Source organism: Quercus lobata, chromosome 6 (assembly GCF_001633185.2).
Source record: "Quercus lobata isolate SW786 chromosome 6, ValleyOak3.0 Primary Assembly, whole genome shotgun sequence".
Lineage (NCBI taxonomy): Eukaryota > Viridiplantae > Streptophyta > Magnoliopsida > Fagales > Fagaceae > Quercus > Quercus lobata.
The window spans coordinates 21,421,955-21,445,435 of NC_044909.1; the positions used below are offsets into that span (position 1 = coordinate 21,421,955).

A 23,481-nucleotide genomic window follows, 5' to 3' on the forward strand; every position below is an offset into this window, starting at 1 on the left:
CCCACAATTGGAGTCATATGACGGTTCTTAGGATCCTTTGGATCACATTGAATCATTCAAGATGCTGATGCGATTGCAGATGACCCCAAATGAAGTGATACGTAGGTCATTCCCAACAATGCTGAAGGAAGCAGCTAGAGTATGGTTCAGTAAGATACCCCCAGGAACCATTGCAGATTTTGAACAACTCAACAAGGGTTTTATTCGTCATTTCATTGGGGGCAAAGGCACAAAAAGCTAGCTAGCCATCTTCTCAACATTCAACAAGCTGAAGGAGAATCACTAAGGCAGTACATCACTCAGTTCAATAAGGAACTGCTACAGGAAAACAAAGTTGAAGATCAAGTCATCCTAACAACCTTCCAAGCAGGATTGCTACCGGGAGATTTCTTCTTTTCAATCACTATAAGTCCACCAAAAACAGTAGTGAAGTTGCTACGTAAATCCTAGAAATACATGAATGCAGAGGATGCAATGCTCGCAAAGGAGATGAAAAGGAAAAGGAAGAGAGACGAAGGAACAAATAGCAATTGGGATAAGAAGAAGGAGACATGAAGTGGCAGACAAACCATAGGGAAAAAGAAGGAGCTTCTAGATAGGAAACCCAAGTTCACCAACTTTACTCCTCTAATAATGCCAATTGAGCAAGTCCTTATGCAGATAAAAGACGATCCTTCCTTGCAATGGCCGAAGTCAATTAGCACTCCAGTAGAAAAAAAGGGACAAAAGCAAGTACTATAGATTCCACCAGGACCACAAACATTGTACTAATGAGTGTAGACACTTGAAAGACCAGGTAGAAACTTGAATTTGACAAGGGAAGTTGCAAAAATACGTTAGAAAGACGGAGGCATACAGATACCAATGGAAGGATGACCAGGACAGAACTCCAGAGGCAAAGGATAGCAAACTCCCTACAAGAGAAATAAAGACGATCTCGGGAGGATAGATGACAGGCGAAACGTTGAAGTCCTTGAAAAAAGCACAAGGGAGAGAAATAAATAGCATCCATTCGCAGGTCCCTCCAATGAATATGCCAAAAAATGACGAGCCTGATATTGTCTTCTCTGAGAAAGACATTCACAGCATCAAACAATCCCATGATGATTCGCTAGTAATCATGCTCAGAGTAGAAGAATTTAACGTCCACCTTGTGCTTGTTGACAACGGAAGCTCAGCAGATATCGTCTACTTGCCCACATTTCAGTAGATGAAGTTGGATAAGAAAAGGATCAGGCCTTTCACCTTGCCTTTGGTAAACTTTACAGGGGATAGAATCGTCCTTAAAGGCATCATCATTCTAACTATGATTGCAGGAACTTACTCAGCACAAGTCACCAAGGAAATTGATTTCCTTATAGTTAATTGCCCCTCAACATACAACATCATCTTGGGAAGACCTGCACTCAACAGACTAAAAGCAGTGACATCAATATATCACTTGAAGGTGAAGTTTCCAACAGCCTATGGAATAGGAGAGATCAAAGGAGATCAAGTTCTGGCAAGAGAATACTATCAAGTTGCCCTAACATCGGGAGAGAACCACACATGGGTAATGAATGAACCAGAACCCATTCCTGAATCGTCAAAAATACCACAAGAAATTGAGATCGTCCTAGGAGATTCAACAAAGGTATTGAAGATCAAAACAACACTCCTAGCCTCAAAGAAAGAGAAAATGATCTCTTTCCTAAGGGCAAACCAAGATGTTTTCACTTGGAAACATGAGGATATGCCCGAGATTGATAGGAAGATCATACAGTATCGTCTCAACGTCAACCCAGAGTGCAAACCTATACAACAAAAACGGAGAATATTTTCATTAGAACACAACAAAGCTGTGACTGAGGAAGTAGAGAAGCTACTAGAGGCTGATTTCATCAGGGAGGTATTCTATTCAGATTGGCTAGCAAACGTGGTTATGGTAAAAAAGAGCGACGGCAAGTGCAGAATGTGCATTGATTTCACAGACCTGAATAAGGCCTGCCCAAAAGACAGCTTCCCTTTGCCAAGGATTGACCAATTGGTAGACTCAACTGCTGGACACAAGCTATTGAGTTTCATGGATTTATTCTCTGGATACAACCAAATTCTTATGGACGAAGACGATCAAGAGAAGACCTCATTTGTCACTAGCCAGGGATTATACTACTATAAGGTTATGCCCTTTGGACTGAAGAACGCAGGAGTCACCTACCAAAGATTTGTGAACCGTATGTTCTTTCACTAGATTGGAAGGAATGTGGAGGTATACGTGGATGACATGCTGGTGAAAAGCAAGGACGAAGCCAACCACTTGGATGATCTCAAAGAAACCTTCAATACACTACGTAAGTACAATATGAAATTAAACCCTGCAAAGTGTGTTTTTGTTGTTGCTTCAGGAAAATTCTTGGGATTCATGATGTCCCAATGAGGAATAGAGGCAAATCCAGACAAAGTAAAATCAATAATTGAGGTCAAATCACCAAAAATAGTGAAGGAGGTAAAAAGCTTGATAGGGAAAGTTGCAACCCTAAATAGATTCATCTCTAGGGCAATAGCCAAGTGCATGCCATTCTTCAAGGTATTGAAAAAAGCCTTTCAATGGAATGACGAATGCGAGGAAGCCCTTGCCAAGTTAAAGGAGTACTTGATGAAACCACCTCTATTAAGCCCCTTAGTGATGGGAGAGAAGTTGTTCCTCTACTTAGCAGTATCCAAGATTGCAGTAAGTTCGGCATTGATCAGAGAAGAAGGGAATGTTCAGAAGCTAGTTTACTATACCAGTCAGACATTCAAAGGAGCAGAAGCAAGTTACCTAAGGATGGAGAAGATAGCTTTCGCATTATTGGTCACCTCTAGAAAGCTCTGTCCTTATTTCTAGGCATACCCCATCGTCATCATGACAGACCAGCCCAAAAGAAAGACGATGAACAAGATAGATGCAGCAGGATGACTCATTCAATGGGCAATTGAATTAGGCCAGTTTGACATCGAATATTGGCCTCGAGCAGCAATCAAAGCCCAAGTACCGGTGGACTTCATTGCAGAATTCACTTATCCCTGCAAGGAATAAGAACCCCCCATGGAAATATGGACGGTCCAAATAGATGGGTCAGCCACGAAGAAAGTGGGAGGAGCAGGAGTAGTTCTTATACCTCCAGAAGGAGAAACACTTAGGTATGCAGTCAGATTATAGTTCATAACAACAAATAACGAGGCAGAATACGAAACATTGCTAACAGGGTTGAGTCTAGAAAAGGCTCTAGGAGCAAGGAACCTTATCGTCCAAGCTGATTCTTAGATACATAAATACATATACATAAAAAATTTCTAAATATACATATATATAAAATGTATGTTTGTCATAAATCTGTGATATGTTTAACTAATAACTAATTTAAACATTAATTATGTAATAATATATAACAAGTTAATTAAATAAATCAAATTAACATATGTTTGTAACAAGTACATTCAAATTGATTAAACTCAAAAATGATAATACATGACAAATAAACCCAAGTAATGATTTATTTTCCCTATCTTGCCTAATCAACTTCATTTAATTCAGTGTTATTACCATGTTCATCATTTTACAAATTTATTTATTTTTTGAAATTTTCTTCATCATATCAACATTATATTCACTGTCTCTTCTTGTTCTTTTATTTTAATAATTTTTAAAATATCTCCTTTTGGCATTCTAGCTCCTTTGACTTATAACAATAATGACAAAAATAAAAATAATTATATTACTAGTTAATTCCTTATTCATGTTATAGAAAGAAAATTTACAAATATGAAAGTGAAGTATAAGTTTATAGTTCAAATTTTGTAGGAGAAAGAGAGAAACAAAAACTATGAACATGTTGTTTTATCACTACAAGAAAACTGAGCAATTGCGGCGGGTGCAAAAACTGCCGCTATATGTCACCTATTGCGACGCTTTTTTGGTCCGCCGCTGTACATGAGATCTATTGCGGCGTTCTATATGCCCGTTGCAATAGCTCTAGTATTTGCGGCGTACTACAACGGCAGGCCAATGACTCGCCGCAATAGACCTATTTTAGCAGCATTAAACTTAGATATAGCGGTGGGTCAATGACCCGCCGCAATATGTACTCCTTTTTGCGGCGGGTTGGACCGCCGCAATAGACATTTAAATTTCCCTCTATTTTTTTGCCTTCTAACTTAAAGATCAAATAGTAAATTACACCCGATTGGCATGAAAATTGGCATGCATGTTAAGAACATATAGAAAGTGTGATCCAACGGTTGGATTTTCAAAATTTGAATTTAACAATAAGTTATTGATTGGTGTAACATTTTTTAGAGTTACATTAATTGTAACTAGAACCCAACGATATATTTCTTAATTCAATGTGAATTTTGACAAATTTACCGTTAGATTACATTATCTTCATATATTTTTCATGCATACAAAATTTCAAGATGATCAAAGACTAATAGTCATGTCATCAATCAATTGTTTAAATTCAAGTTTTTGTAATTTAAAATAACGCATAAAAGATTAGTTTAATGATCAAATGGTAAATTACACCCGATTGGCAAGAAAATTGGAATGCATGTTAAAAACAAATAGAAAATGTGATCCAACGGTTGGATTTTTAAAATATGAGGTTAAATTAGGTAACGTAATAATTTTTATTAAAAACAAGTCTAACAACTTGTTGGATTCAAATGAAAGCACAAAGTTTAGTAACAAAAAAAATCTATTTTAAAGCACATATCTATGTATCCTACAATATGTACGATTTTACGATACGACACATACTACTGTATTCTACGATTTATGAGCATTAACGATCAAAGTATTGAATTCCATTTCAGAGAGTGCACCGGAGTGGTTACTGAAATGAAATTTTTTGATGTCGGTATGTATCGGTGCCCCATTTCATGATAACACACCAGATATATATATATATATATATATATATTTTTTTTTTATGCCTGAATTAAATGTATTTTTTCAAAATCAAATAAGAGATGAGAGATTTTTTTTGATAAAAAAACTCAAATATGGTTTTTTTTTTTAAAGTAAACTTGCTTTGGGTTATTTGCAAAACAGGAACCTCCAAGGAGGCTGATTTTTAAGTTTCAACTCATTGTTAACTTTTCCTATCCTATTTCAACTCCCACCTGATCCATCCACGTGATTTCACTCTTTCTCATTACATTTACCTTCCTTTTTTTTTTTCCTCGCATTAATATCTGAGAAACTGAGACTCATCTCATCTTCTTTCTTCTTCTTTTTAATCTCGCCATGGGGTCGGTGGCTCATTAAATTAATTGTTTCATTTTCTTCATCGTCAGAGTTTAGATCTCCTGCAACATTTTTTTTTCTCACTTCAGATCTGTGGATCAAGATTTCACAAAATTTTGGACCGAAGCATTAAATTCACACGGAACACTGGAATCTCACTCGGAATGGCAGTTTATGCCAGCACAGACCAGAATTTTGAGTGATACAGAAAATAGGAGTCTGTTTCACTAGAACGGAAAATTCCGCCAATTCCAATCGGAACGGAACATAATTCAAAACTTTGCTTACGATAAGTTATTATGACATTAAAATTTTTGTACATGATTTACACTTTACCCCGTCAACAATATTATTAATCTTTTTAAAGGCTATAAAATATTTTATTGATCTAAAATCTGAAATGAATTTAACAAGCACAACAACAAAATTTACCAATAACAAACGTAAGTCCAAGTGAACACCCACACACATCTGACAACATGCAAGACACCCAAAAAAAAAAAAAAAAAAAAAACCTAATTTTCTAATGAATGCTTATTTGGAGTTTCAAAAAAAAAAAAAAAAAGAAATTGTTTGTACTCTTGCCCCCCTAGCTTTAAGTCCTAGCTCTGTCCTTGGGTTTGAGCCTTTGAGATATATGACTGCCTTCGCTAATAGCTATAATAGGAAAATTATAGTATAGTCCTGAATTATACTCTCTCCCTCTTTAAGAAGAGTATACCCCCTAGTGAGTGGAACACACCCCTCGAGAGGGAGGAAAAATACTCTGGGACTTTGCAATAACAGCCCTACATAGAATCATCTACTTTATTCTATTCTATATTCATTATTATTACCCATTTCGTGCACTATCCAATTCATGAAGCCTCTACCGTTAGATCAGATTGCAGGCTGCCACATTTAAGAGTCCGATTTCTTTGGGATTGTCTTTGTACTAAAAAGTGGGACCAATTAGACCCATCTGGCTTATATATTTTTTTTCCACACCAACATGGAATTATTTATTAATTACCATTAATTCCAATATTTTTTTACCATAATCAAATCCACCCCGAGTTCTATATAAACACCCCCAGCCTACCACTCCAATTCCATCACACAAACTTTTCTTCTCAAGCAAACACAAATTTCCTAGAGAAACCATTTTCCTCTCTAGCCAAACACTCTAAATCCTTTTCAAACCCATTCCGGAAGTCTAAAACCTTTGGTGTGACATGAACACAGACTTACACTAACGATCCATTTGTTTCGAAGTAAAATATTTTCAAATATGTAAAAAAATTTACTGAAAATATTTTTGTATTACAATGTTTGGTTGTTTACATGAAAATGGCAAGAAATAATTTTCAAGTAACCATGAAAAAAATTTCCTAATCTCACAGCCCATCAAATCCAAGTAACCACCACAAAATAAGCAAGAAACAATTCAACACCAATCTATCGGCCACCCAAACTACCACCATATTGGTACATACCAAACCACCACCACTCTACTGACCACTTAAATAAATAGATTGGAGAGGAAAAGAATAAAAAAAACTGGTAAACTAACCACTGCAATCCACAACACAGCCACCACAACAACTCACAAACCGTTTCAGCTACCCAGTGCAACCCACAACCCAGCCACCACCACGACCCACAACCCAATCACCACAACTACATAGCCACCACAACAACCCACAAATCATTTCAACTACCCACCGTAACCTATAACCCAGCCACCACCACAACCCATAACATAGCCACCAAAATATATATATATATATATATATATATATATATATTAAAAAAGAAAAAGAAAAAAAAATTGAAGCCACAACATATGCTTGTATTGAAGTATGAACACATAAAGAGATTCTCCATCACAATCACAAACACTCTTCTCTCTTTAAACAAATCTCTATGATTGTGTACGGACAAAATAGTATACAATAATGGAGGGAATACAACAACGTGTAGAGACATGGATGAGAGAGCAGCAAGCAAAGATCCTCAATGTCTCTTCCTAATGGGGTCCACTACAACGGTAAGTGATAAACCAACCACAACCATTTCAACTACCCACCGCAACCCACAACCTAACCACCACCACAACCCATAACACATCCACCACAACAACCCACAAACCATTTTAGCTACCCACCCTCCACCACCATGAACCACAACCCAACCACCACCATAACCCACAATCCATCCTAACCATCCATGACAACCCACAAAGGTAGCCACGCTTGACCTAAACGAAGCAAAAACCCAAATCAGTAAACCTACTCGGTAGTGAAGGGAAAAAAAAAAAAAATTAGAACTACGAATCTATGGATGAGCTGATGATGGTGGAGGTGGCCAAGAAATGGTGGAGCTGACGACAACAATGGAGGATTATAGGAAAAAAATAAATGTAAGAGATGGGTGGTGCCTACAAGTGGAGTCAGTGATGGATAACACTAGCGAAGGGAGGAGTCAGTGATGGATGGTGCCTACAGTGGAGCCGATGATGGGTGGGAGGGAAGGACCATGGTGGGCTGAGGTTTGGGGAGATTACTAAGAGAGTGTGAGAGATAGGTAGAGTATTGGGACTGAAGGAGTGCACAAAATGTAAAATGTTTTACCAACATTTCAAGTGTAAAACATTTTACACAAATTTTCCTTGGTTGTTTTTGTTGACTAAAAATATTTTACCACAAAACAAACACTGTAAAATGCATGTGAAAATATTTTACTTCAAAACAAATGGAGCTAAGTATAACATGATCCTAACTGTTCCCGGACCTAAAATGTATTGGTATTGAAATATTATGCTCCAATGTGCAAATAGAAATCTTCATCATAACTAGGGTTGTCCACGGGTCAGTCCGGGTTAGGTTTGTGCCCAATCTAGAATCGACTCGTTGAAATCTGGTTGCAGAAAATTTCACCTACCACCCACAGCCGGAGTAGTCGGGTCGGGCAGATTAGACCTTCAACGGGTGGCAGTCAGAGTTATAGATCTGAGAAGACGGCAAGAAAACTGTGAAAAAAAATCACATTTGGCGAAAATCTCATTGGATTCTATGATATTTTGCCAGATTTGGTGAAAATCTCACTAGGTTCGATGAGATTTCGCCAGATCCAGTCAAAATCTCACCAAATCTAAGTGAAATATCGCCAAAATCTAGGTTTTTTTGTCGGAATCTAGAAAATTGTTACTAGAATCTGGAAAATTTCACCGGATTCTGGAAATTTTTGCCAGAATTTGTGTATCTTTTGGTCGGTTCAAGTTTTTTTGGCTTTTAGTGTAGGGAAACCGAAATTGACCCACCAGAGTCGATTTCTAGTGGTGAAGATCCACCACCTACCGCCGGAGTAGTCGGGTTGGCCGGCATTGGATCGGATCTGGTTGGTTTGTTCAGGTGGGTCGGGTCTTTGGATGATTCTAGACAACCCTAATCATAAAAAATTTTAAAACATTGGGTTGGAACTTATAAAATTTGGATCGGTTAAATAGGAAATAAAAATAAAAGAAACTAGTACTTTATGCTACGTTATTTCTAATAACACAAGTGAGTAATATAAAAATTAAAAAAGAAACACAAATGATTAATCAAATATAGAGATTGGTTAGGTAGCAATGAATATGAAGCCTAAACATACATATAAACACCCATTTCTTCAATTTTTCTCAAAGCAAGATTTAGGGAGAATATATACTTTTCATTTTTCTTTGGTAAACTCTACCACTTATTAATTAGTAATTTATAAAGTAGCTCTAGATGAGGAATCAAGGAAGGGATGGTTTGGCATTTGATACATAATACCTAATACAATGAGAGTCTGCCTTTTCTTGAGTAGTGTCTCCTCTTTTTCAAGAGAAGCTATGTCTCTTTGTTGACTCAATTGATCTTTTTTACATTGATTCACGATTTTTGGGTTTGTGCTATATTCTTGTGCTCATTGCCTCATTACATTGAGCCATGACCTTCGTTGTTCTAAATGATCTTCTATATTCTTTAATTTCATATTGTCGAACTCGTTCGTTTATCTTCTCCATACTATAGCCAATTTCCCCCTCTTTCTGATCACAAATAGAGGATAAAGGATTAAAGGTTTTCTATTTATAACAATGTATCTCTTAACTCTTCATTAGTAATGATGTGATATCGCATGTCTCAACATTTGATATAAAAATATTTCTCATGCTATAAAATTAATGATTTATCATTATTGATTTGTACCGGTAGATTAATGCTTTGCATACACAACCTTTCTAATTATAAATTATTCATTAATTTTGTAAAAATAGAATAATAACTTATTTTATCAAAAATACAAACAATATTTTGTTCATGTTAATAGATTTAAGATAAATCATTAGTATTTCGCCTTTTAGTTCTTGACTTTTAGGGATAGTTTCATTTTGGTCATTAGAAAAACGTCTATGTCAATTAATCCATACTCTTTATATTTCCACTTCAGTGTGCTCCTTATCATGATCTAACTCATAAAAAATGTTAATATGGCTGATAAATTTCTTAAATGTCACTTAATCACAATTAAGAAAATATTTAACTGGTTTTAGAAAAAGTCACATCAACTTATGTGTCATTTGTGTATTATTTTTTATTTTCCTTTATTTTTCTTTTAACTTTCATGCCAATTTCTTGGTAATCAAACAAACACACCCAGCAGAAAATTTCAAAACAACAAATCAAATGACAAATACCAACTTCAATATCATCAAAATGGAACAATTTAAAAAAACAATACAAATAAACAATACTGTAAGGACTGGATCTGGCAGCCCAAACCCACTTAGATCAGTAGTGTCTTGCACTTATACCCAAGCCCAAACAATAGAACTATTTTATATAGAGGTGGGAAGACAATTTAAGTATCGTTGCAAGCTAAGCCTAAGGCCAGTGAAGTGCTTATTAGCTAAGGGAGAGCAAACCAAATAGTTGTTGATAAGAAAAAAGTCCTCCTCAGTCAATTCTGAGGAAGAGTTCTTGTAGATGTCTTACCCTGGTTTTTATCAAGCTATACATTGTTCCCTTTTCTATTTTTCTCTCTCTTTCTCAAAAGGTCTCCCCCTTTTGTTGTAAAGCTTCATTCCTCTTATATATCCTCCTTCTCGACATCCTAGCCCTCCACCTGTATACTCCATAGTTCTTCTCTAGATACTTGTCCCATCAGGGTTCTGCTGAAGGTGGTAGAAAGGGTTGCTAGCTGTGAAAACACTGTTCAGGGATCATTTCCTCATTAATACAGCTGATAAGGTTGTTACAGAGCATTCAATGCAGGGGGGAAGGTATACTCTTTCAGGAAGCTTCCTCCCACTATACCGATCCCCTCCTACAGCCCTCTCCCTCTTCTCAGGTAGACTAACTCCTCGGGTCAGATGTGCTTTTATAAATGGTTTGGTACCAATTAAGACAACATTGATAGGCACCACTGCAACCAAAAGATTATAAATTTAAAACAAATTGGTTCACTTAGCATAAGAAAATGAACTTTCTTCTAGTCCACATAGTCAAAATCAAATTCACTAGAAACACAATCCCAAATGCTATAACCCCATATACAATCAACCAGGAACCACCAATATATCTTTTCCTTTCCCACATTTTCTCAATAACCAAACAAACCCAAAATGCAATATTTCAAAACCAACCAAACAAACCCACATTTTCTCTTTCTTTTCTTGTTTTCTCGGAAACCAAACAGGGAGTATAAACTAAAATGCTATCAAGTTCACAGCTGAGATACTCAATCTACCTTTACCTGACTAACCTGAAATGATCTAGCAGCATACACCAAAGCTCAAAACCAAATCACTTACATGACACTTTTAAGCTCATTTAAACTTTCAAACAAAACTTAGAACCATCACATTTTTGTATAGTATTCACCATCATATCTCCAACATAACAATTCAAACACCAAAAAAAAAAAAAAAAAAAAACACAATAAATTAACCAAATAGATCTCAGAAAATTAACCAAAAACATAATAATGTAAATTAATACCAATTTAAATACCCAATGAATTAACTAAATTCATAAAATCACCAAACCCAAAAAAAAAAAAAAAAAAAACCCAAACCTTGAGTGGGATGGAATCGAGAGAGAGGGAGAGTACCTTTGGATTGGGAGATGGAGATGGATGTAGAAGCAGGATTCCTTGCACAATGAGTACAGATTAATCAACAAAAATAAAATTAAAAATTAAAAAATTAAAAAACAAAATAAAAACAATTAAAAAACTTACGAATCGGAATGATGTTGGTGGCAGAGGGTGGTTTTGTTGAGCTCAAGGACGGAGCAGAGGGTGGTTTTGTTGAGCTTGGGGACAGAGTGGAGGGTGGTTTTGTCGAGCTCGGGGATAGAGTGGAGGGTGGAGATGTTGGTGGCGGAGCAGAGCGGAGCTCGACAAGGATTTGGGATTGAGAGTTTGGAGAGAGTGAGAGTTTCGAATTGAGAGAGAGTGAGAGTGAGAATGATAAGTGGGAAAAGTGTATTAAGTGGGAAAAGTAAAAACCTAAGAGGGAAGATGAAAATAACAGAGGGAAATTTTGGGGCTGGAAATTTAAAGGTCTATAGCGGTGCAAAAGGAGTCCCTATTGAGGTAGTCATACAAAATGTAGCTATAGCTCGCATATTGCGGCATTTTTTCTCTACCGTCGCTATAGCATTTGCGCAAAATGTGTATTTATTGCGGCGGGTTTTAGGAGTGCTGCTATATCTACGTTACCACCTCTAAAATATATATATGGCGGCGGTTTTATGTCCCGCTATTGTAGGACATTGCAAAAGACTATCCTATAGCGGCAGTCCTAAAAAACGCTGCAATAGACCCTATGTATAGCAGCGGTCCCAAAAAACACCGCAATAGGCAACATATAGCGGCATTTTTGGCACCCGCAAAAAAACCACCGCAATAGTCTAGTTTTTTTGTAGTGGGTGCATTACACCTTGCCTCTTATTCTTCTCGGTCCTCGAACACCCCAAAAATAGATAAGCACAATACTTTATATATATATATATATATATATATATATATAAAATAAAAAATAAAAAACTAAAATATGGTAAGAATTTCTATTTTCAAAGATAGAGAAAACAATTTAACTTATTTATTCCAGGAAATTGGTAGATCTCAGGAAATGACGTTGTGTGAAGGATAATCTCTTTTATTTGATGTCTTAATCAGTTATAACATGATTTTTTTTATTATTATTTATTATATCAAAAATCGATGATAAATCGAAATTACGTTGGTTTTTTAAGAGACCAGTGCAATTTTTACAGAGAGTAATGGAATGAATCAAAAGTTATATAATTAAATCACATTTTAGACAAAATTAAGGGATGTAATTTGTAATTGAACTTAAATAGAATACAAAAAATGCTCTACCCGGTTATGGCATTTAGGTCAAGCATATTGGTTGGAATATAGTTACCCGTACCCCACACAACCCGTATCACTACTTTTCCTAGGATTTCATCCACTCTTCTCTTTCATTGTATTTTTTGATGTTGCACTTGTATGCTTATGAGTCCCTCTGTTTTTGTGTGTTATTGTTTTTTGGTTTTATAGATTGGCATGAAGCGAAATAAATTAATCCAACACTTGATCTGAGATATTCATTATTGATTAAACGAATTGTTACTAAATCTGTTAATGTTTGATAATCGGTTAGGAAATAAAACGAGGTTTGATTCTCATAAAATAATCTATCTTGTGAATACAATTTTGGAGCCATTCATTGATTTTGCATATCACTAATCCTATATTGTGAAACATTGTTTTGGTATAGAATTGATTATATACAAAATGTGTGGAGAAATATTAATTGGGTGTCACATAATTTTGAATCACGTAAATTAAATTCCAAAGTAGGTAGGATTGATACCTGTCTTATCTAGATTGGGCTTAAACTATGCAATATTGCTTTAGTTGAAAATACAAAAAATTCAACAGAGTATATTGATCAAGTTAGATATTTGGTTGAAGCCTAGTCATGTCATTTATATAGAATCTTAAGATTTTGAATTTGCATTTGATTCATTAAGCCTAAATTGTAACTTGCAATTGTTTCTGATTGTAGCAAATGTTTATTTTTTATATAGAGTGATCCGCATACTAGTTCAGCAGACCTCCCTAAAATCTCACTAATATTTATTGAGCTAACAAAAAACCGAGCTCAAGAAATTCTGTAAACTTTCGTAGGGTTTAGTAAGAATAACCCCAAAGGCGGTGTTTATCGTACACACTAGAAACGTAAGTCACATTTTTCAGTGTATTTTTGCACTGTGTGCACTAGTATTTTTCTTCGAAAGAAATAAAAAAATGTTAAAGTTATTATAAACTTTTTATTTTGAATTGCCTCTTTAACGTGAAGATATAACAAGTATAGTCTTTTTTTACATGTGTTTGAGAAATTACTCTGGGCCTGTGAGTGTTTTTGGATAGATATTTTTCCTCTAACGTTGATAAAACAAAATAATATACACTATTTTTTAAGCTAACTATTTATTTTAATTCAAAGATAGAATAGTTACGATTTTTCTTATGAAATTTAAAACTACTAGCCTCTAAGCAAAGGCTATTCTATTTTATTTATTTATTTATTTTTTTTTTGTAAAGGTTAATAATTTTCATGCATCATTATTCAAATCTATGTATTTGAGGGTGAAATAATTTTTTTGTATAAATCTCATCACACCCCTATATATTTTTGTGATTGGAAAATTTTGAGACTGTTTGGATGCAAAAATTTCATAACTCAATTTCCATCACTCATTACTCATCACTTAATTTTTCACACTCGTTTGGCACCATCACTCAATATTTTCATATCTGTCACTCAGTGCAGCTTTTTTTTTTGTTTTTTCTTTCAATACCCAAACTCACCGAACCCAGTAAAAAATAAATAAATAAATAGAATTGAACCCAAAAAAGCCCAGCCAAAAAAAGAACCCAATGAAAGAACAAAAAAAAGAAAAAAAGAAAAAAAAGAGAAAGAACTGAACCCAGTGAAGAACATGAAGAAGCCACTAGTGTGAAAGGAAAAAGAAAAAAAAGAACATGAAGAACGCATGCACCAAACCCAGTAAAGAAGGAAAGTAAAAAAAAAAAAAAGATGGTCAAAAGTTGCGGCTGTGACTGATAGTGGGTCCTTCCATGTAGTGTTATTTACAGAAATGCCATTGAGTTATGAGTTATGGAAACTAAAAATAGCTAAAATGTGTTTTTAGTTTCCATAACTCATAACTCAAAAATCAGAGAATTGAGTGATGGAAACAGAGTTATCGTGTGCCAAACGGATATTGAGCTATGGGTCCCACCATTTTTGAGTTATGAGTTATGGAAACTAAAAATTGAGTTACGAAAACAGGCCATCCAAATAGGCTGTTAGCAACTCTGAATTATGATGCATGAAAATTATTAACTTTATAAAAAAATAAAAAATAAAAAAAGTAAAAAGAAGAGTCTCTAAGCACGCATGCGCTCAGAGACTAATTTGAATTAACTTCTTATTATTGGTGACGTAATAATTTGTAAGACCTATGTAACAAAATTTGTAATATTTTTAGCATCAATAGTCTTTTTGGGCTTTCTTAAAAGAAAATACTATAAATACTATAAATTTTAGTAAATAAAGCTTATAAACTGATATGTTAATGTATGTGGTTGATGGACTTTAACTGCTTAAATGAATGTTTGAAATGTGCTTTGATGATTGGTGGCATTTTAATTTGTAAATTTTATACGGTAGAACCTGTAATAACCTAGCATATCTCTTCTTAAAATTGGAGAAAAAAATGTTCATCTTACTTTAAAAAAAAAAAAAAACAATTATATATAGGCCTCACATTTGAGGGTCTTTCTCTTATAGGGGACCTGGGTCATGGCCTAAGTGCAGGGCTAGCTCAATAGTTGATGCAATTGATGCAATCGCTTAAATCCCCTAAATAAAAGAAGGCCCCCACTTATAAAAAAAAAAAATTATATATAATATATTTATCTATATATTTTAATTAAAAAAAATTTAAGTATTTTTATTGGTCAATAAAATGCATTAAAAAGGTCTTATTATATCGTAAAATGTAGAAGATTAAAAAGGGAAAAAACAAAAATAGTCAAACTTCAGCTAACAAAATTAAATTTTAGGAGACAAATTTATTAACTCATTCTTAAAATATGTTAAAATCAAAATTAATACCAGACAAATTCATTAATAATATAACGTAATTGTCTTGAAATATGCTATAATAGAGATTATAAATTTCAAAAACAAAAGAAAAATCTCTCATCACTCTATCTCTCTGCTTGTCCATCTATATTCTTATCTTTCTTTTCTTCATCTTGATTCTTGATCTCTTTCTGTACACTCAATCTAGCTTGAAATCTTTCTTTGTTGATTCCCTTCAATTCACAGTAAATTCAAAATTGAAATGGGGCAGCGTGGGCCGTGGGCATATCAAAGGTAATCTTCTCCCTGTCTCTATCCTTTCGAAAATTAAGATAAAGAGTTTGTTATTTATTCAATTAAATTTTTTTTTTTTTAGTCTATCTCACTGCATGATTGATTGATAGGAGTCATAGGACATCACATTTTTTGCACATAGGACAGGCTGGACAGCACGTTATACAAAAACTTAATTAATAATTTTGCATCTCAAGAAGCAAGAAAAATAGATTTTAAATAAAAAATACAATATATATTATTTAATTAATATTTATATATAAAAAAACTATACTTAAAATTTTCACTTAAGACCCTCTGGACTGTTGAGCCGGCCCTGCCTAAGTGGCCTGTGCCAAGGGCCAGCCCTGCACACATGACAGTCAATAAAAATCAAATACAAAACTCTTATCTATTTAATTAAAGACCAAATTGAGCCGGGCCCTGCCTAAGTGGCCTACGCCTAGGGCCAGCCCTGCACACATTACAGCTAATAAAAACAAATACAAAACTCTTATCTATTTAATTAAAGACCAAAGTCACCAACTCAACTAGAGCGCTGGCAAGAATTGTTGTTGGATCGCCAATAAGAATACTAACAATGGCCCGGAGAATTGCTTTCACCATCTTCAACATTTTACCCATCCCATTATTTCTCTTCAATTGTTGACGCTGAATAGGCAGCTCCGATTTCTCCAAAGACTTTCCCTTCTTCTCCAAAGACAACTCATCCAACATTTTCCATATGCAAGAAACATGAATATTAAGTTGGCCACACTCCGACACATAAGAACACCCTTTAATTTGATCGCACATTTCGCACTTTGACTCAGTCTTACGAAGGTGAAATTTCATACCATCATATCCGAGTTCATTCTCGAGGTTGCAACAGCAAGGGTGCAAAACCAAGTCTTTTTCATGGCAATGGTAGACGAAACCTTCGACTTGTTTCCCACAAGCGTCACAATCCCTCTTGCAGTTACTAGGGAGCTGATTGTAGAATTTGAAAATGGAGTCTTTGAAGAGCTTGTGAGTTGTGGTGGGTGGGCTATGCATGCAAGCTAAGTGAAGATCATAGTCACACTTGTCACATCTGTATCTCATTCCAAAGCCGTCTAACTTGCATCCATTACATTCGTAATTATCTAACTTGCATTCATTGCAGTTTTTCTTTAACATGAGCTCATTATTCTTTAGCATGAGATCATGGTTTTTGGGGCAAGTACGATTCTGCTCCATACTGCTTCTATTCTCTGTATTTTTCTCCATACTGCTTATTTGCAGATTCTGCACCAAAAAAGAGAATGTCGTATATATTAAAAGACGTAACATTTTTCACAATTTTTTTTCAAGAAACAAAATATGGAGTTTGAAAAAAGCAAACAAATACAGAGCGTGAGAGTTCCTTTAACAACTTAACTTCTATTCTTTATCAAAATAAGGATTTTACATAATTCAATGCTGATAGGTGGTGTTTCATGCTATATGAAAATTAAAGTACCTGAATCTTCATCTCCAAAGCATTGTTGGCCAGAATCTTGTGCTCCTCATCCTTAGCAGAGTCAATATTTAAGATACCATTGGCATCAATTTCTAAGCAGACAGTGAAATGAGCTTCACCCTTGGTAGCTGGAGGAATGTCATAATCCGTAAAGTTGCCTAGCAAGTTGTCCATGGATCCTGTGCTCTCACCCTCATAAACCTGGAAGAAGACACCATGTTGGTTGTTAGGATAGGTGAGCACAGTGGACACCTTGGTGTGGATGCTGGCATTTCTTGGAATCGAGACAGTCGTCACGCCTTTGGCAGTCTCCAACCTAAGTGACCAAGGGGTGACATCTGATAACAGCAGATCCTGAACCTCCTCCCTACCCTTTTGAGTCAAGCTAGCAGCCTGAATAGCAGCACCATAGGCAACAGCTTCTTCTGGGTGGACGCTCCTACAAAGCTCCTTCCCATTGAAGAAGTCCCGCAACAGCTGCTGCACCATGGGAATCCTAGTAGAACCTCCAACAAGGACAACATCATCGACAGTGCTCTTGTCCATCTTAGCAACCTTCAAACACTTCTCAACGGGCTCCATACACTTTTTAAAGAGATCCATATTGAGCTCCTCAAACTTAGCACGACTGATTTCTAACTTGAAGTGAACACCGTCATGCAATGAGTCAATACCAATGGTGGTACTTGTAGTGAATGATAGTTCCCTCTTTGCCCTCTCACAAGCAGTCCTCAACCTACTAAGGGCTTTGGGGTTCCCACTAATATCCTCGTTCTTCCTCTTAAACTCATTAACAAAGAAGTTCACCATTCTATTATCAAAGTCCTCTCCTCCAAGGTGAGTGTCACTAGCTGCGGCCTTCACTTCAAAGTTTCCCTTTCTAATTGTAAGAAGTGAGACATCAAAAGTTCCACCACCAAGATCAAAAATCAAAACATTCTTACTAACAGTACTGGTTGCCATCTTGTCAAAACCATAAGCACTGGCTGCAGCAGTGGGCTCATCGATGATACTTACATCATCGAGACCAGCAATGAAGCCAGCATCCTTAGTTGCCTGGCGCTGAGAGTCATTAAAGTAAGCTGGAACGGTCACAACCGCATTCTTGACTGTCGTACCAAGGTAGGCCTCAGCAGTCCCAATCATCTTCTTAAGGACCATGGACGATATTTGCTCAGCTGAAAACTGCTTCTTCCCGTCGTTGACCTCAATTTCGGGTTTATCACCAGGACTAGATATGACCTTGAATGGCCAAAGCTTCATGTCATTCTGGACTGAGGAATCATTGAATCTCCTACCAATCAGACGCTTAACATCTGTGAACGCCAGAGGATAGAACATAAGCATCCAATAGACAAAAATATCACATAATGTCATAATCATTCAGATCTAATAAAGCCAATAAGTATTGATGACTACCAAAAAAAAAAAAAACCAAACCAACTCCGAAGAAAAATACGACACTATATTTGTATTTCTCATGGACCGAAAATGCAATTTTATTTAAGTACAGTAAGACTTCCAACTTCATAAATAATTTAAATTATTAGATTACAAAAAAACATAAATCTAGCAATTTTTTTTTCTCTAATTAATCTAAAATTGTCGCATCTAATTCTAAAAAATAATATAATAATAAACCCAAAAATGAAAGAACTTTTGTTACATAACTTCTACAGACTCATAGAAATAGCTCTCTTTTCATCTGATAAGAAAGTAAAAAAAACACATGAAGCCGAAAAATAAATAAAAAAAGACCAGAGAATAAAACCTACATAACCATTTTCCTTGACATGACAATCCTCTACGAATCGGATCTCACCAGCTACATCAAAACGAGGTCGTTTTCTGATAAATAAATTAGAAAGAAAAGGTCATATTAGAAACTTTACCGAAGACAGTGTTGCTGGGGTTCATGGCGACCTGGTTCTTGGCCTCATTACCGACCAAAGGCTCGGAATAATCAGTGAATGCGACATAAGACGGCGTCGTACGGTACCCTTGGTCGTTGGGTATGATCTTCACACCGCCGTTTTTACACACAGCCACGCACGAGTGGGTCGTGCCTAGATCGATTCCAATAGCAGGGCCAACTTCTTCACCTTCCATTGTTGCGAGCAAAAAAATATCAAATTCTTCGAAAATAGAGAGAGAAGTTTCAGCTTGAAAGAAAGAGATGCTAGGATTGTTGCGAGCAAAGAAAAAAGAATTTTCGAAAATAGAGAGAGAGTTCAGCTTGAAAGAAAGAGACGAGGGAGAGAATGAAAGGTGTTGTAATACAAAGACAAGGAAGTGAATTAAGAAGTGCCTGAGTGTGTCAAGGTATTTATCGTTATCAAGATACTCATTGTACAGTTGTGCAACGTTTATCACATGAGTATGGCCCACGCGTTTATATAATTATTATCATTCATCGCGTTTATAAGAAAATAGTGTTCTTCTTGAGTTTTTCTACTTAGAGAATATTATCATTAGACCAAGCAAAAAAGTTAATCTTTTTTAAATTTTAGTAAAAAAGTTCATCCAAAAAGTACATTTCTGAATAGAGAAATTATCAGCTACTTTCGGAATGAAAGGTCTTGTAATACAAAGACAAGGAAGTGAATTAGAAAGTGCCTGAGTGTGTTAAGGTATTTATCGTTGTCAAGATACTCATTGTACAGTTGTGCAACGTTTATCACATGAGTATGGCCCACGCGTTTATCATATGCGTATGGCCCACGTGTTTATATATAATTATTATCATTCATCCCGTTTATATGAAAATAGAGTGTTCTTGAGTTTTTCAACTCAGAGAATATTACCATTCGACCAAGCAAAAAAGTTAATCTTTTTTAAATTTTAGCAAAAAGGTTCATCTAAAAAGTACGTTTGTGGGTAGAAAAATTATTAGGTATTTCTGAAATATTATAAATATGTATTTTTTTCTCTTATATGAATGGTGGGTCTTACCATGAATTTAATTAATGAAACTCATCATTCATGTGAAATGAAAAAATATGCATTTATAGTACTCTGAGAGTATCCAATAATTTTCCCCATGGATAAGCCTCTTTATATGTGAAGAAATCACGCTCTTTAAAGGAAGGTTGGCTGGGTGAAGCAACAACTAGCTAGCAAGATACAATCCCCTGAAACATATTGTGATGCCCCACTAGAAAACAAAAAATAAAATAAAAAGAGAGAGAGAGAGGGAGAGGGCATCGGCTGCGGTGCATTAAGGAATATTTGAATTTTATTAGATTGAGCTATAAATTACCGTTAAAGAATCGAAATATGGAATGAATACCGGTTCTTTAGTCCAACAGGTGATCGAACTGGGAACATCTTAAATGAAGAATTAATAATTTTAAAGTTGTATAAATATATAATAAGTTTATAATTAATAATATAAATTAGATTGATAATATAATTAATAATATATAATAAGTTTATAATTAAAAATATGAAAAGAAGAGGGCATTGGCCGCAGTGCATAAAGGCATATTCAAATTTTATTAGATTGAGCTATAAATTGCATGGTTTTAATGATAGATACTATTAAAAAATCGAAAAATGGAATGAATACTGGTTCTTTAGTCCGACTAGTGACTGAACCGGTAACATCATAAATAAAAAACTATATATATATATATATATTAAGAATAATAAGTATTTAACACATGGGAAAAAAGGATAAAGTTTTAAAAAAACTGACAATTGTGCATATCTAAAAAAGCCTAACTCTTGAATACACAATACAGACTTTAAACCTCTTTAACTCACTGTTAATTTCCTTAAAACCTTCTTCTCAGAGACTAAATGAGACTTGGACTAGGAGGGGCAATAGCCCCCCTTAATTTTTTTTTTTTTTTAATTAATATATACATACTCACCAATTTTAGTAATTTTGTTATGTAAAATCACACTTTGCCACCTTTAATATTATCATTGATTCTTTTAGGAGTACTACTCTAGCCACAAAATTTTCTATAACATTTTTACAAATTGTTGTAGTAGTAAAGTTTATTGGTTTGCATTTGGGCCGATCACTTACATCACATTTTTACTTACTAATAAGCACTCACCACATTAATAATTTGTAAAAAAAAGTTTATAATTCTAGCATTTTCCTCATTTTAAAGGCCAGATCTAAAATCTAAAGTAAAATAAACAAGTCCAAAAAAATTATTCAACAATAAAAATTACCAATAGTAAAGCTAAAAACAATTAAACTCAATCAACCAATTTTACCTAAAGCAAACAACTTGACCCTTTAAAAAATTTTAAACAAAATAATTTTGTCCATACCTAGATGCACACATAAAAAAAAAAAAAAAAAAAAAAAAAAAAAAAAAAACTCATTAGCTGTTAAGCAACTAAGCTGGAAGATAGAGCCACTGCACGCAACTAACAGCAAAACTGCCCCCCTAACTTCAAGTTCTGGCTCCGTCCCTGCTTCTCCTCTCTCCCCCCTCCCCGTGTGTGTATGTTAAATACATAGTATTCTCAAAAGAAAAAATAGTGAGTTAATCTCACATTAGAAAAAATTAATAATTTTAAAGTTATACAAATATATAATAAGTTCATAATTAATAATATATACAGTTATAATACATAATAATTTAAGTGGGTTTTCTCCTCTTAAATTAAAAAAAAAAAAAAAAACGTTACTAAATATATTAACATTATAATATCATCCTTAAATCAAAACAATTAATGGCATAGCCTTCTTAAGTGGATTGTAAGGCCATCACTATAAAAAAGTTGGATTCAACTAGCATCTTGAAAGCTTGTATAGAAGTATTTATTTTCTTTTATGACATAAATTGTAATTGTTGACCATAAAAACAAGACAAAAAAGTGCAGTTTTGGATATCACAAATTGTATTAATGAAATAATTAATATAAGAAAATAGAAGTTGGTTTTTTATGAATTCATTTTAAAGAAAAGTTTAGTAGATTTTAAGTTATTTTATTTAATTAACTAAAAATAATCCTCTTTAAAAAAAAAAAAAGTCGTGACATACTTGTGCTACTTTACCAAAGTTCCAAAAGGGCCAAAACAATCCACTACACTAGAGATGACAATTTTGCCCCACACCGCCTTGACTCGTCCCTACCCACTTTCACCTCACGGGTTTTTCCCACTCCACATAGATGGTGGGTCGGGAATGGAGTGAGATTTTAGCTCCTGCTACAGGGTGGGGCGGGGATGAGCTTAGATACTTTAGCCCCGCCCTATCCCATGTTTATAAAGACTTTTATTGTAAATTTTTCATACCTTAAATCCCTACTATTTAAACAAACAAATCAATACTAGCTTATTTAAATGCATGGATAATAAGATTTTTGTTTTTATTGTGATATTGTCTTGTTAAACACATGAATAATATTGTTCAATTCTTGTTAAAACTAGAGACATAATCCTATCTCCCTCACTCTTAGTATAAATACTCCCCCCAGCCCCCTTCACTGTCAATTAAAAAAAAAAACCCCCATTTTTTACTATAACCCCGGACACATAACCATATCTCCCTTTTTAAGGGTAAGACTTAGGTACTGTTCCTTAGATTCTTCTCTTAAGATTCTCTCATGTGGATTTTTTCACATGGGATCAAAGTGTATTTTTTAGTTAAATAGCTACATGGTTGAATCTTAAAAGAGAAATTTAAAAAATAGTACTTAAGGTACTGTACTTAAGTTTTATCTATTTTTTAAATACCCCCTCTTGAAGTACAATCTCTGGAAAAGGGTGAGGTTTTGTTACACCATAAAGACCCCCAGATGAACAAGACCACAGTCATATTATACGCTACAGAATATAAAGAATTCTCGATTAGAAATTGCGAGTTGGAAGTCATAATTTCAATTCCTTATCTTATTATTATTATTATTATTATTATTATTATTATTATTATTACAATATATAAAAATGAGTTTTGTTTGTTTGTACTTTGTAGAGTAATAAAATGACTTTGTGTTAAAATATAGTTTATGTTAGAAATACAGAATGAATTGTATTGTATTTCTCAAGTAATAGAATATACATAGGTGTCTTTATATAGGAGGCAGAGTGTGCAGTACAAGTAAGTGTGCTATACAAGTAAACAAGGTAGGCTTAAAGCCCACATATCCTAATATACATTAACAGCCCCCCTCAAACTCAATGTGGATGTGAGACCAACTTGAGGTTGTCAGCCAAAGTGTGAAGACGTCTCTTAGGATGTGACTTGGTGAAGATATCTGCAAGTTGATCTTTAGAAGAAATTGAGATCAGTTTGA

General features: G+C 34.7%; 2 protein-coding genes and 1 non-coding gene across 3 annotated transcripts; 2 read left to right on the forward strand and 1 right to left on the reverse strand.

Moving 5' to 3' along the window:
* Nucleotides 1-1,210: 1,210 nt before the first annotated feature.
* On the forward strand, nt 1,211-2,230 carry LOC115949970. Its single transcript, XM_031067229.1, has one exon. The coding sequence runs from the start codon at nt 1,211-1,213 to the stop codon at nt 2,228-2,230; it is 1,020 nt and encodes a 339-aa protein (XP_030923089.1).
* Nucleotides 2,231-12,841: 10,611 nt separating this feature from the next.
* On the forward strand, nt 12,842-12,926 carry LOC115951065. Its single transcript, XR_004083201.1, has one exon. It is a non-coding gene; the product is annotated as a small nucleolar RNA snoR31 (small nucleolar RNA).
* A 3,032-nt stretch (nt 12,927-15,958) lies between these two features.
* On the reverse strand, nt 15,959-19,505 carry LOC115994774 (heat shock cognate 70 kDa protein 2-like). The gene is made up of 3 exons (XM_031119031.1): nt 19,110-19,505; nt 17,218-18,533; nt 15,959-17,003 (listed from the first exon to the last, which is right to left on the reverse strand). Exons 1-3 carry the CDS (start codon nt 19,324-19,326, stop codon nt 16,239-16,241), a joined length of 2,298 nt encoding a protein of 765 aa, XP_030974891.1. The 5' UTR covers nt 19,327-19,505; the 3' UTR covers nt 15,959-16,238.
* Nucleotides 19,506-23,481: the final 3,976 nt, after the last annotated feature.

Coding starts and splice junctions, on each gene's coding strand:
- LOC115949970 (XM_031067229.1), top strand. CDS start 1,211: ATGAAGTTGGATAAGAAAAGGATCAGGCCTTTCACCTTGCCTTTGGTA.
- LOC115994774 (XM_031119031.1), bottom strand. CDS start 19,326: ATGGAAGGTGAAGAAGTTGGCCCTGCTATTGGAATCGATCTAGGCACG. Junction 18,534..19,109: donor CCCCAGCAACACTGTCTTCG/GTAAAGTTTCTA, acceptor TGGCGTTCACAG/ATGTTAAGCGTCTGATTGGT. Junction 17,004..17,217: donor CTTTGGAGATGAAGATTCAG/GTACTTTAATTT, acceptor TTTTTGGTGCAG/AATCTGCAAATAAGCAGTAT.